The 13,927-nt window shown below is 42.5% G+C and overlaps 1 protein-coding gene across 1 annotated transcript; it reads left to right on the top strand.

Annotated features, from left to right (window-relative positions):
• Window positions 1-291: 291 nt before the first annotated feature.
• On the top strand, window positions 292-11,487 carry LOC139477844 (uncharacterized). The gene is made up of 4 exons (XM_071260273.1): window positions 292-352; window positions 614-878; window positions 8,792-8,940; window positions 11,240-11,487. Exons 1-4 carry the CDS (start codon window positions 292-294, stop codon window positions 11,485-11,487), a joined length of 723 nt encoding a protein of 240 aa, XP_071116374.1.
• The last annotated feature ends 2,440 nt before the right edge of the window (window positions 11,488-13,927 follow it).

The raw sequence follows: 13,927 nt of genomic DNA, 5'->3' as shown, positions 1-13,927 counted from the left end.
CGTGCAACAGAGGACAAGTTAACTACCTTGTTTGAATATGACTTTACAGCCTCAATACTTGATTTGTTATGTACTAATCCAACTGTCTGACAGTTATTTACTATAAGCAATCTTAAGATATAGCTTACAGTTTACACTTATTGATTTGTGGCACTAATTGAAGTAATGTGTACTTGCTGAAAAATATATAACTTAATGCATATTGATCTGTAACATTGACGTCCAGTTAGGATTGTTCACATTTCTGTGGTCTTCTGCAGGGAAGCACACAAACTGGGTTGGCCTCCTGTTATGACGTCCAAAGTGATTGTGTGTCTACTCTTGGTCATTCTCACCTTAAATAACACCGAAGGTGAACATATGACATTGAAGGACAACGTTCTCATTTTAAGAGTGGACAGAGCACGCAGTGTTTGCAAATATTTCAAAATATGGTTTGTGTTTGTGTGAGATGGTTGTCAAACACTTGCTTTGTAGTGATTTTGGATTGTTTAGGAATTGTGCAGTTTGTATCAATACGTAATATAAATTTCGAAAGGTGGTATGGTGTTCGGAACGAGATAGTTCACTAAGGATAGGTCTTACTGACTTATATATCTTCATATGTGTTTAGCTTCCCTGCGGATAACGTCACCTGGAGACTGGGTGTTCATCAACACATCCCTGTACGGCGTCGACATCAGGTCTTGCACGACGATGCCACTACAGATCAAGGCTTGTGACCATCCACACATGTGGTTTGGGGACGGCACACCCACCAACTCCTATGAGATTGGTACCTGGAAGAGGGCAGAGACCGGGTTCAGACAGTGTAGTGAATGTTACGGCACTGAGAAATTCTACTCAAACCCGCGAGGCATACACTGCGATGAATTCAGGTAAGATCCCCGCATGGGTCCAAATTGTATTTATCATCAAGACGTAAATGATTTTGTTACAAATACTTTGACTTACTTGAGCTGTGTAAATATGTACCTGAGTATGAATCTGAGTATCATTTATCATGGGTTACTTTCTATTCTTAGGAATACATGTGTATACTTCAGATTCGATATTGATAAATGTAAGAGTTTGTTGCCTGAAGTCGCCCAGCAACATTCTTGTTATGCGACGGCAACCTTTAGATAAACCAAAAAAACAAGTGATGGATCAGGGACACGACAGTGCATTTACTGATTTTGTTGAAATAAAAAGCGACAAAGAAATATAAGTTTAATCAGCCATAGCATAGGTGGTGAACATATATAAAATATACTCATGCCCTGAATGTTTTCCCACAATTAATACAGCTCACTGAACAAAGCTTTTACTTCCCTGACAGTAAAAAACTTTCAATGATATTTTTATGTTCCGGTACTCGATTATGTGTTTTCTGTGGATGCCATTAGCCTTATGCACCTATGGTGGGCACGGGTGGCCCGGTCGTCTAAGGCGCCGCGATTCGCTATGCAGAGTTGCGTCCCCTGGGCACGCCAGAAACCTATGAAGTGGGTTCGAATCCCGGTTCGCCCCGATTATGTTTCTAGGTTTGTCGGCACCATACCCGTGCTCGTGGGTTTCACCGAAGTGGTAAACGTCTGAGACATGCATCACTTTGGGCTTTCATCCACATTAAGCTGACACGCCATCATATAACTGGAATACTGTAAAAAGCAACGTTAAACCCAACTCATTCACCCACTTATGGAACTATTTTGGGCAGATTTATTCTGTTTCGAATTTCGATAAAATTCGTCTGTCTAGATGTAACAAGTACTGATACCGTTCCAAATATTAATTATTTAATCTTACCAGGAACAAAGGCCCAAGTGAGCCCAATGACTTTCATTTTTTTGTCCGAGTGAGTAGCAATATTCCAACAATATTATGATGGGTGACACCAAGCAATGGGCTTCACACCTTGTACCAATGTGGCGAATCAAACGCTTCAACGACTATGCTAGAACAAACTGGGAATATGAAGAGGATATTTAAGGATATCATCATACCTGGGCTGATAGTTGTTCATTTTAGAGGCTGAACATCTACAAAGAAATACACATGAAATGAGGTATCCAGTAGGGTGTCCAGTGCCGGATCCTTGGACACCCAGATTGAGGTATCCGGTGAGGTATCCAGTGCCAGATACCCGAATTCCAGTAGGCATGATTTCCACTGAGGTGTCGAATGTCAGATACAACGTATCGCAGGGTATCTGTCACTGTAAACCCGGATGCGTTTTGGGTAACTATAGGGAGGTATCCGGAAGAGATCTGGAAAACGGATACTGTATTACATTTTGCTGCGATGTTAATTTTTTAATTAAAAAAAAAACGTTTAGGAAATGTTGAAAATTGTATTTTTAAATTGTATATTTATATACGTATCCTATCATTGCACTGATCACGTGTCTATCCCACTCAACTCATTTCAAGGCATATAGACCAAGGAATTGCCATGCGGGGATGGAAGGGTGGGCATATAACGTGTGAGATAGGATAAGTATTTAAATATACAATTTACAATAACATTTTCAAATTTTAAAACTTATCCTATCTCACACTATGCATTTTATCCCACGGTTGGATGGTGGTGCGCAACACCCTTGACTATAGATCACAACCGTAGGATATGTACGAGGAAGCTGGAACTAAACAGTGGTATAGATCTGTTGCGCGAGTACCAAGGGTCCAAACTGGTGAAGGCCTTGCACGTCCGTCACTGAGATGTCTCGGAGGTAATGGGATGCGAACACTGTATCGGATTTCCAAAAACATCCCTCCATAATTGCGGGCAAGGAGCAATTACTAATGGAAGCGACAGCACGGGTTTCGTAAGGATTTGATGCGACTGTAGCAGGCCAGCAAAGGTGTAGGCTTGAAGGATCACTGAGCGTATCCAATTGTAGAGATTGTGGTACGGGATACTTCTGTTGTAGCTGCCACATTGAGCGGGATGAATAACCTCTTACGTAATCAACGATGTGGTTTCGCCGCTTCCAGGTAGATCCAACGAGCACGTACCAGACACAATGATATGTCTTCGTCAGGGTTTAAGATGGCGATCAACGGTGGGATGCTGTATAGTCGATCGGGTTGATCAGCAAGTTGATTATTGGCGATGAAATTCTATCGTAAATACTTTCCCATGTGTGGTTTGTTCGAAACGCACTCTGATTGACGTCTAAAGCGTGAATTTCAATCACTCGAGCCGCCGTTGCAAGGGCCAGGAGAAAAACTGTCTTCAAAGAAATGTGTTTGAAATCTTTCTCGGTGAGAGGTTCGTACTCGGCTGAAGTGAGATGGCGAAGTATGATGTTTAGATCCTAAGTTGTGTGTCGAAAACGTGATGTTTGGTCCGCAAACTTGTACAATCTGACCAATAATTGTAATCCGGTGATTGTAGAAATCTTAGTGCCCGTTGTAGTTGCGATGACAGAACATTTTAGTTTACGAGATGATCGAATGTAGTGAAGGTATTCAGCAATTTGTTGCGGGGATGCCGTGGCAGGTGGGGAAATGTCATGTGAATGACAATACAATTCAAATGCCTTCCATTTATGGCCATATAGTGCTTTCGTGAGCCCCTATAATGTTCTTGGCCACTCGTTCAGAATAACACTTAGCTATCAATGATTTCTGGAAATGTGCCAAACGCATAGATTGAGAGTTGTTGGCGATGGATGACAGAGCTGAGAGTGTGGTTGATGCAGAAGATCGTCCCTTAGATGTAGATGGTAAAATTTCCTGTCTGCAATACTGCGTGTTGGCCAGTAGGGCACAACCAAAAGTAAAGTGAGGCGATTGGTCGTTGTTATCTTCTGTAGAACCCGATGTAGAATGCCGGTTGGGGGAAAAGTGTAAGCATGTAGATTGCTAACGCATCGTGGTCCCAGTCTAGTGGGTCTGAGATTGATGATACAAACTGTCGAAGAGGGCTCTGATGAGCTGGAGACGTTGTGTTTCGGACTTTTTTGTGTTGATGATCCAACCTAGTTGGTGAAGCAGGCGTTGAGAGAAATCGCAGTGACGAAGTAGAGTGTTCAAATCCTTGTTGGCTTGAATACAGTCGTCGATGTAGGTTTCGAAGACGATGCCTCGAGTGTGTAGTAAATTGACGGTAGGTCTTGTGAGGCGAGTAAATAGCCACGGGGCCGAGGAAATTCCAAATGGGAGCACTTGCCATTGAAAGTGTTGGCCTAAGAACACAATTCGAAAATTGCGGTGCCCTGGCATGATAGGGTCGTGTAAGTACGCGTCTTGTAGAGCTAGGCAGATCCTGAAGTCGCGGGATGAATAATCGTTCGTAGTGGGGCAATTGATGTCATAGTTTGTTGAAGGTTTTTCATGTTGAAGATGAGATGTAGTTGAGAACTGTCCTTCCTCGGAACCAGACAAAATGGAGAATAGAACCCTGGTGTCATTGGCCAAGTACACAGACATTCTATTGCATTCTTTACAAGTAACATTCTTATGGCGTCTATGAGAACTGCAAGCTGTTGGCCGGGAACAGATGTTGAGACGGTTTGCACGTCGTCGGAAGTGTCGTGGCATGAGGTAGAGGTTAACCTGTTTGTAGGAGACGAGACACATATGGGTCGTCTAGGATGGTCCAGTTTAAAGCGAACGTGCCTAGTCTTCCGCCTACAGGAGACAAAAAATTTGAATGGCTGAAGTCGGAAAGTCCCAGTCGTTCTTCTGTAGTGAGTCATTTGGGGTTGGTGTTTCCTTTAGTGCCTGAAAAGGAGACGGTGCGTCCACCTGATTTCCTACCTTGCTGATGCTGGCATCCTAGGCCACGGCCACTAAAAGAAGTAGACCTATTACTTAAAACCTCTCTAAGGTCTTGTTGAGAGGGAGTAAAGGTTGGTCGCCTTCGGACTTTCCGTTGCTCTTCCAGTTGATTTTTCTGGAGACTAAGTAAGTCAAGAGTGACATGCAGGGAAGTGTCTCTTTGGACTTCATGGGTGACCTCCTGTATGCGCCCAGCGAAAAGGGAGCATGTTGACCATGGCAGCTGGTACAGCCTGTTCTAAAAAAATTGATCATCCCATGAGCAATGCTGTAACACCCCACGTCTAATAAGAGTAGGGATAGATCCCTCATGTTGAGCAAAGAGCCCTAGTATAGCTGTCGTTTTATCCTGGATGAGGGTCACAGTACCTCGAATACAGGATTCTTCCGAGGAAGATGCATGAGCTAAAGCCGATGAGAGTGCTTAAATTGCTGATAAAACAACAGTGGTGTCGAGGTGAACGAGGTCCCTATCATCCACTGAAGAAGCAGAGTACGGACATAGGAGCTAATGTTGCTCCCAGATGACGAAGCTAGGGAGCTATAGTGGTCTGATGACTCTGATTCTGGTGGTTGGTCCACTGAAAGGGATGTAGTGGCTGTCGATGCAGATTGAGGTACCGTAGTTGGTACAGCAGGTGCCTGTTGTGGAAGACATGCTGCAGTTACAGCCTGTAACAGAGGACGAATCTGTTCTGCTGGAATGGCAGGAAACTCGCGAGGGATCCATGATATAGGGATAGCTTGAGGTGGAGCTTGTGATGTATCAGGAGTCTCTGATACACACAAAACAGGGGGGCATCGAACCGGAGGTGGTGATGGGGAGCAGGTACGATGAGTAGGTGAAGTAGAACTCTGCCTATCTTTAGGTGAAGGGCATCTACTAACGGTACCTGATAGGAGTGGTCTATCTCTATTCGCCAAGGAGAATCCTTATGACGAGAAGAGGAAAAATGGCTTGACTGAGAAGGTCTGTAATCCAGAAAAGTGGGATCAAGAGGATACCCATGCCTTGGAGGTTGGGGATCCCTGTAGTGTGGGTATCGTTCCAACTCATTTACGTACGCACTATATGAAGTAGGGTTCCAAGGGTAATCACGTTGATGTAAATATAAAAATGTGAGGGTACTCTCTTGGTCGAAAATCCGGATGGATGAGTGAAGGAGAGATCGAGACATGTAGGATGGATGACTAATAGACTCATTGTAGCGTTCATCCTCCGAGCCTAGACGTAATGGGTCTGAATAGTCTCAGTGTGAGACAAAATAAGTGGATGAGTGATAATCTGCTCGCCTTTTCATAAGACGAGTAACGATCTGTAAGTGAACGATGCATCTGAGGGGAATCTCTCGAATGTCTCCGATCCTTGGAGGTTTTATGATCTCTCGTGTCCTGTTGAACCTCCTTTGGAGTGTGTCGATACTTAGGAGACCGTATGTCCTTCGAGGTTCAGTCAGATTATGTTCGTTGAACCTCAGTGGTTCGACGAGGTTCTGTTTTGTTTTTTTTGTCCGAAGATGTATGTTTCGAGTACGGCGATGTTTGGAGGTTCGATGATGTTCGGAGGTTCAAGGTTCAGGGTTCAAGGTTCGAGGTTCGGAGGCCCTATGTTCGTAGGTTCGAGGTTCGGAGGTTTGGTGTTCGGAATTACGTGGTGGGTGGTCCGGTGAATCATCTCGGTGTCGAGAGTGAGAAGTCCATTGGTCCCGGTCTGAATGCCGATCCCCTGATGACTGCATGGAATAAAGTGCACTGACTGTCGATGCTAGTCGCTCACGGGACGAATTTCTATTGTCTTGTGAATACTCTCGGGGATGGGAGGTTCGGGAGCCTTGATCCGATAAGTCGTCATACCACTCTTGGTCTTGAGAAGATCGTCGAATGGGAGATTTCGAACGATGGACCGAACTTGTAGAGTTGACAGCGATACCAGTACTATGTGTACCCTCCGAATGTATGATAGGAGCGATGTGAGTCATAGAACACGACGAGACGAAAGTACGAACCTCGGTCCGGCTCGATACGTTGGCTGACGTAAGCCGGTCATCCACACTCGTGTCTAACGAGTGGACTCGTCGAATGTCCAAGTCTCGGGTAATGGACGTAAGGTTCGGCTTTGAAGGCGGATTCGTGGAGACTTTAGACATGTCGTCTGTGAGAAAAGAGTCAGAGACTCCCTCATCGTCTAACGAGATCATGGGACAAGTGGGATCCCTAGTATCCTGGCCCGCCGATGAGGGTGATCGGCCCGATCTAGCTTTCTTGGCCGATGTTTTCTTGGTTTTCGTGGATTTTTCTGCAGTCTTAGAGATACAATCTGACACCCGACGCCGACATTTATGCAGGTACTGTTGGAAGGATTCATCTGATAGATGAGCAGAGTTCGCAACGCTCTAAAAAGCTGCATAATCCTCGACAATCCAAACACTGAGAATGAGGGTCAGACGGAGAGAAAATACGTCAGCACAAAGTGCAGACAGATCTCAGTGTGGACTGCTCGTCCATTATGAAGAATAACTATCCCAAACAGGGATTAAGGTAAATTTGAAGGCAAGAAGACAACAAAAATATGAAGCTATCTTGCAAGGGGAAAAAACACCAAAATGTATTCCTGTAATAACAACACGTCACCACTACGTGGCGATTTGAAAGAGAATGAGTTGACTGGGATAGACACTTGATCAGTGCAAGAGGGACAACAAGCATGCATAGCGTGCATGATCCAGATCTGGGAGGTGACCGTGGCGATGTGAGGTACGACAGGGTTGAATGACTTTATAGAAGCTGGAAACCTTTATTTCAGACACGTTTCCACTCAGAATCGAAAGAAGAAAGAAGAATGCATGTGTGAGATAGGATAAGTTTAAAAATTGTTCGTTTTGCAACATAGTACATTTATCTGCGTGTTTGTTTGTGCAACTGGACAATTTACATATACGTTATCTGTAGATCATTTCATCACCACACTTTAGCCATGTGTTTTCTGGAGCACCGTGCACATAATAGCGAATTGTGGGTACGTGGACATGTTCAATACTTAGGATTACATTATACATACTTTGTTGAATTGTATTGTCTTGGAAGAACCCAGTTCCCCAAAATACTCATGAAATACAGTTGATACACATAAGAACCAAACTGTTTAAATAAAGTATTTACTTTATCACGCACAAACAAATGCACATTATCTCAAGCAGTCGTCATTCAGTGTGACTCTCAAACTCATCTGCGTCACAAGTGTTCTAAAATGTCTTATGTACACTTATGGTTAATGATTTCAAAGAGTCCAGTAAATCGTACTGTACATGTAGGTAAACACAAGCCATAGAACCATCTTATTCTAAATATAAGAAATCCATTGTACGATTCCGATTATATTTTACGCAAGTGTTTATGAATCACTATCCATCAGTGACGATTTAGGCCTTTACTGGTGACGTTACTTGTTGAAGTAGGAAGTAAGTAAGGCAGAACCAACTTTAATGTCGTATTTTCTTGTTGTTCCTAATCTTTTATTACCCGTGAAGATTCCGGGGTAGAATAGGTCTTCAGCAACCCATGCTTGCCGTAAAAGGCGACTATGCTTGTCGTAAAAGGCGACTAACGGGATCGGGTGGTCAGGCTCGCCGACTTCGTTTATGCATGAAATAGATCCCAATTGCGTGCTTCGATGCTCATGATGTCAATCACTGGATTGTCTGGTCCAGACTCGATTATTTACAGACCACCGTCATAAAGCTGGAATATTGCTGAGTGCGGCGTTAAACAACAAACAAACTAAACCAAACCTTATCTTTGAAGGCAAACGTAACTGCCACTTACGAATGGACCAGGCACACTATAGGAACAAATGGGAAACAATTTCGTTTCGTTTGAACGTTACCAAAGTGTGAAATATAAAGGAGTTTTAAACTTCATTTGATACTCGGCGCTTTAGGAAGTGGTTTTCGAAACATCTAAAAACAAACTTGTCTCAATTCCGTATTCTTTTGTTGTTGTGTTACAATTGATGTTTTCAGGTGGTTCTGGTTCCGATGGGGTGAAGGTCGTCTGGAGTTTGGTGAAGGTCGAATTGCTGGCTTGCAGCTGGTGTTTGATGAACCAATCAACAGACCCATTGAAGAGTTCAGGGTTTCATCATATTATTACACGGTCGAGTACATTCTGGGTATGTAAGTGCTATTGTAAGCATCACCCATCCCAACACACACACACCACACCCTGCCAAAACACACACACACACACACAAGCATACATACATACAAACATTGAGGGGGATATTGAAAGGCGGATCCCTCAGTGCTTCTAAAGCACTGAAACAAATAAGCAATTCAGCATCAGACGACACAGTTGAATGTGACATCTTATTGACACATAGTGTCTCACACATTACTTTAGAAATACCTGTAGGCACCTTTTTATTACTGGCGAATTTCAATTCACCGTACGTCATCACCTTATGACTAAGTAAACTGCATTTATTTACACATATCACCCTGTGTTCTGAACGTTTTCTTGCCAATATGCAAAATTGATCCACTTTGTTCTGCTGTGAACAGATCCTGTGTAATAAAACAAGAATATCCACCTCGGGACTTATGGTAGCAAGTAATTGGGGACGTCATTATTTCACGCATAATGGCTGATCAATAGAATCAGCTTCATGTATTTACCAACATGCTATTATCTCATAGAATATATTGAAAAGCGTAGATGTGAGAAATGAAATTTCACATCACGCATGTACTGGACATTGTGCACGTGCACATAGAAACCAAAGTGTGTGCAACTATAGGAAACTCGCAGTCACTAATGCAAAGAGCTAAGTACACGTGTAGGGGTTTCTCTACAAGAGGAATAACGGCCAATACCACGGGCAAACCTACCGAGGTAGAATAGGTCTTCAGCAACCCATGCTTGCCGTAAAAGGCGACTAACGGGATCGGGTGGTCAGGCTCGCTGGCTTGGTTGATGCATGTCATCTTACCTCAGTTGCGTAGATCGCTGCCCATGATGTCAGCCACTGAATTGTCTGGTCCAGACTCTATTATTTACAGACTGCCGTCATATAGCTGGAGTATTGCTGAGTGCGGCGTTAAACAACAACAACAAAAAATACACACTCTGATGCCATCAAGATGTACATGTCGTTCATGGATCGCCAGAAATGGATCTACACGCCCGAAAATAATTTACAAGAAATTTATCGTCAGTACACGTTCACTGTGATTGCATTATTTCCCATATTTTGGGGCGGGAGTGTATTTTCCTGATCATTCTACTGGTGTGCACAGATCGTAATGAAACAGCAATCAGAAAAGTGTGATTCGGGTTTTGAATTGGTTGTCTATGTTGAAGTAGATGTAGAATGAGTGCCAGTACTTTATTGGAATATAAATTTACACTCGAGTCTTACAGCGCAGACAAGTACTCGTGACCCGTAAATAATTCACATTGTATTATCATAGTGTACATGTATATACTGCGCTTATACAGACATCTCTGCTCAAATGGGGTTTTATTTGTTTCCCGATCAGTGGCTACGTATGCATAGCAGGTATCATTCTCAACTACCCGGAGGTGCCTATAGTCCTGGTGGGTTTCTTCATCCACCTCACATATCGGATACTCGTTCCCTGTTGGGTGAACAGAGGCTCGGTTGAACAAAGCCACTTGCCCAGGATGACATCTTTTTGACACTTGGGGTTTTGGTGTATATGGCGAAATAACAACCTGATCACTAGCGGGATCAGATTTCAACACCTGGTGCTTGCTTACCCCACGCTTTTGTACTTTTACCTGTCCCTAAACGCAGGGCTAATTCCTATGTAAATTTCGAGGTACAACCACCTCGGTAACACTGTAGTATTGACTATATTGGTTGTAATTCGTGACGGGATAAAGAGACTATTCTGCGAGAATGTGTGCCATAGGGATTTTACCAACCGGGTGCAGAATTCTTAAACGAGTTTCTTAATAGCAATATGATTTACGTCAACTGTTATACTTTCTTTATTACCCATTATTTCTTAATCCTTTTAAACTCCCCTTCAGAAATGCTCACTGATCACGAGCGCTGTCTCACAAAACCACAATTGTAGAAAGACGTCAACAATCTTGAGCTATGGCGTCTTTTCTAGTGTGACGTCAATAATGCCGTCCAGGTGGCGTAACCAAACAATGGTGAAGTAATATTTGCAATAGAGCATATAAGTAGATTTTTATAAACTCTGTTAATTCTAACCACATGGGTAATGCATAATTGCATTGCACTTATCTCAAATGACAATTACGAGAGCTTTTAGCTGTGATCCAATTTCTAATAAAGACTTTGGAAACTGGATATATTGGGAAATTCCAGTGAAAAGTAAAACAACTTGAGGGGAATAATTAGCATGTTCAATGGCAGTGTCTTGCAATATCTAGCTATCTTAACCTCGCACAATGAGATACATTTGTCTTTGCAGGTGAAGGCTATGAGTCCAATTATGGTGTAGCGAGCCTGAGTGGGAGATACTCCGACGGGCTCCTGTACGAGTGCAAGGCCTGGAGTGGGGTACACTGTGCCACGCAGTGTCAGGCACACGGGAACTGTCACATGTACAGCTACCAGAAACACCAGGCTATCTGCGCCCTCTACAATAAAGACATGTCATCATTCACTGTGACGTCCGAAAATGGATGGGTTTCGTACCAACTTCGTTATTGTGATTAAATCCTTGGTTTCTGAATGGGGAACACGTTATTGGTGACATTTCTAGTTATTTGCCCTCCGAACATGCACAGAGACTGTATTGTACACAAAGTGGTATACATGTATATCTAGCCGCCATATAGCTGGACAATTGCTGAGTGCAAACCAACGAACAAACATGTATATTTAGAGAGAAATATAACGTAATAAGATTGCACCACTGGCTGTTTTAGCAACAATTTGGGGTGATTGTGGCTGGTGTCACACGCTGTACATATTGTAGGTAGGTAACCATTACGAGGATAAATGGCGTCAAAAGTCAAAATATATAAATGTCGGGCCATGCTAATATAATAATGTCCATGTTCATGAGAATAATTCAGTAAATGTGTTATGAGTATTGAGTTTGCAGATAAACTTCCGCAGCTGTGAATATTCATTATTTGACTTGCTTTTGCGTGTGTTTGTGATGGGTGCCACCGGTGGGGCAGGATACGCTCACCTTTTCTCTAACACCCGATATCACTATTTGATAGGGATTCATAAACACATGATATAGTCGGAATGGTACAATCGACTCATATTCTATTTCATTTAGTCCACAAATCAAACAAATCAGCTAAAGACCACACAAGACCAATGAATAATTAAAGAATTACATTATCGTAAGTTTACAATTACAAAAGATCATATGATGGATGCAGTAGCAGAGCAACAAGATTCAGGTTTTATAAAATTAATCGGTGCACTCGAATGTCCAGAATGTGTCACCTTTCAATGTCCTGAAAGAGGTACGTGCGCCGAAAAAGTGTTGGGAGATTGGAAGGAATTCGGTGATTTTTATAGGTATCCCGTCTGCGCTATAGATAAGACAGTCCTAAAAGGCTTGAAATCGCCCTCGCCTTGCCAGCCAGACTTTTAGAATCTGTCACGTCTCGAAACCTCTCAAACTTTGAAGTCTATCTTTTAACAATAAATCACACTTACGGTGCAAAGCGGCGATTGCAGGTTTCGATTGTTTATGAGCGTCTCAGTCGTTTCCTGATACTGACAATGTCCAGAAATTAACCCACAGCAATCTCTACATAACAGTATGATTAGTATATGTCTGTGCATTTATTACATAAACGCTTTGTGCGTAGATCTAATTATCACTTTTTTGCATTTTTGCTGGAGTATTTTCTTTGCTTCTTTTAACTATTCTTAAATATGTGTTGAACAGTTTCTCTTTGCCTAAATTTCACAAATGTGAAACAAAATTGAATTTTAGACAAGTCTTTTATCAACCCTTGTGTGCCAGATTATTGCTATATGATACTATTGGAAGCGAACCAACCAAGTAATGTGTCGAAATATGTTCATGGTTTTTTTCACCAACATCTTTTGGTGAATATCTGTCTTCGTTTAGGTATCTGAATTTGATAAACTGTGTGTACTTGTAAATATGTTATGACTTTTTTGTTGTGTTAATAGTTTTTCATTGTAATCGTCGAAATGACATCTGGAGGAAATAAAGAATCCCACTTTCACTCTCCCTCTCATTTTAATTTTGTATTGTCCACCTGACATATGCACTTTCTTATACGACAAAAGCTGTTTGATCAAGGCTACAACGTTCACGGCCTCAGTGCAACATTCAGAATGGAACATTGGTATCATCACTATAGATATTTGTTGTCCGCTAAGTGGCACATGACTATGTGTAAGGAAGGAGGTATGAGAATGTTATCAATATTAGTTGGGTGAGCTTGTGATTGAAGGCCAATGACATCTTTAGGAAATAAAGAATCCCACTTTCTCTCTCCCTCTCATTTTAATTTTGTATTGTCCAGCTGACATATGCACTTTCTTATACGACTCTTGCTCAAAAGCTGTTTGATCAAGGCTACAACGTTCACGACCTCAGTGCAACATTCAGAATGGAACATTGGCATCATCACTATAGATATTTGTTTTCTGCTAAGTGGCACATGACTGTGTAAGGATAAGCTGTGCAGAGTTGAGTCCCTTGGGCACGCCAGAAACCTATGATTGTGGGTTCGACCCCGGTTCGCCCTGATTATGTTTCTAGGTTTGTCAGCACCATACCCGCGCTCGTGGGCTTCACCGAAGTGGTAAACGTCTGAGACCTGCATCACTTCGGGCTTTCCTCCCACATTAAGCTGGCACGCCGTGATATAACTGGAATACTGTTAAAAGCAGCGTTAAACCCAACTCACTCACACTCAACATCTTCATCTGTGTTTTTTAAAAAAGCATCTATACTCGAAACAGTTTTGTATCGTAAGAGTCTCTCATTGTTTGGAGCAATTTCACTAACATATTTCAACGGGCACCTAACATGCCGACATTCCTAAAACACAAACATCAAATCGTTTTGGGAAAACGTTTATTAAAACATTGAGGAAAACATGATGCTTGTTCAAATATCCGACAGACCCGTGAACACTCGGGATAGAAC

The sequence above is a fragment of the Haliotis cracherodii genome, unplaced genomic scaffold (assembly GCF_022045235.1).
Source record: "Haliotis cracherodii isolate W230 unplaced genomic scaffold, xgHalCrac1.p SCAF_36, whole genome shotgun sequence".
In the NCBI taxonomy this organism is placed as follows: Eukaryota; Metazoa; Mollusca; class Gastropoda; order Lepetellida; family Haliotidae; genus Haliotis; species Haliotis cracherodii.
This window is presented reverse-complemented; position numbering and strand designations above follow the sequence as displayed.

What these genes read in the sequence shown, in the direction of transcription:
- LOC139477844 (XM_071260273.1), top strand. Translation starts at nt 292, where the DNA reads ATGACGTCCAAAGTGATTGTGTGTCTACTCTTGGTCATTCTCACCTTA. An exon ending in CACCTTAAATAACACCGAAG is followed by an intron (nt 353 to 613) that starts GTGAACATATGA and finishes ATATGTGTTTAG; the next exon opens with CTTCCCTGCGGATAACGTCA. An exon ending in ATACACTGCGATGAATTCAG is followed by an intron (nt 879 to 8,791) that starts GTAAGATCCCCG and finishes TGATGTTTTCAG; the next exon opens with GTGGTTCTGGTTCCGATGGG.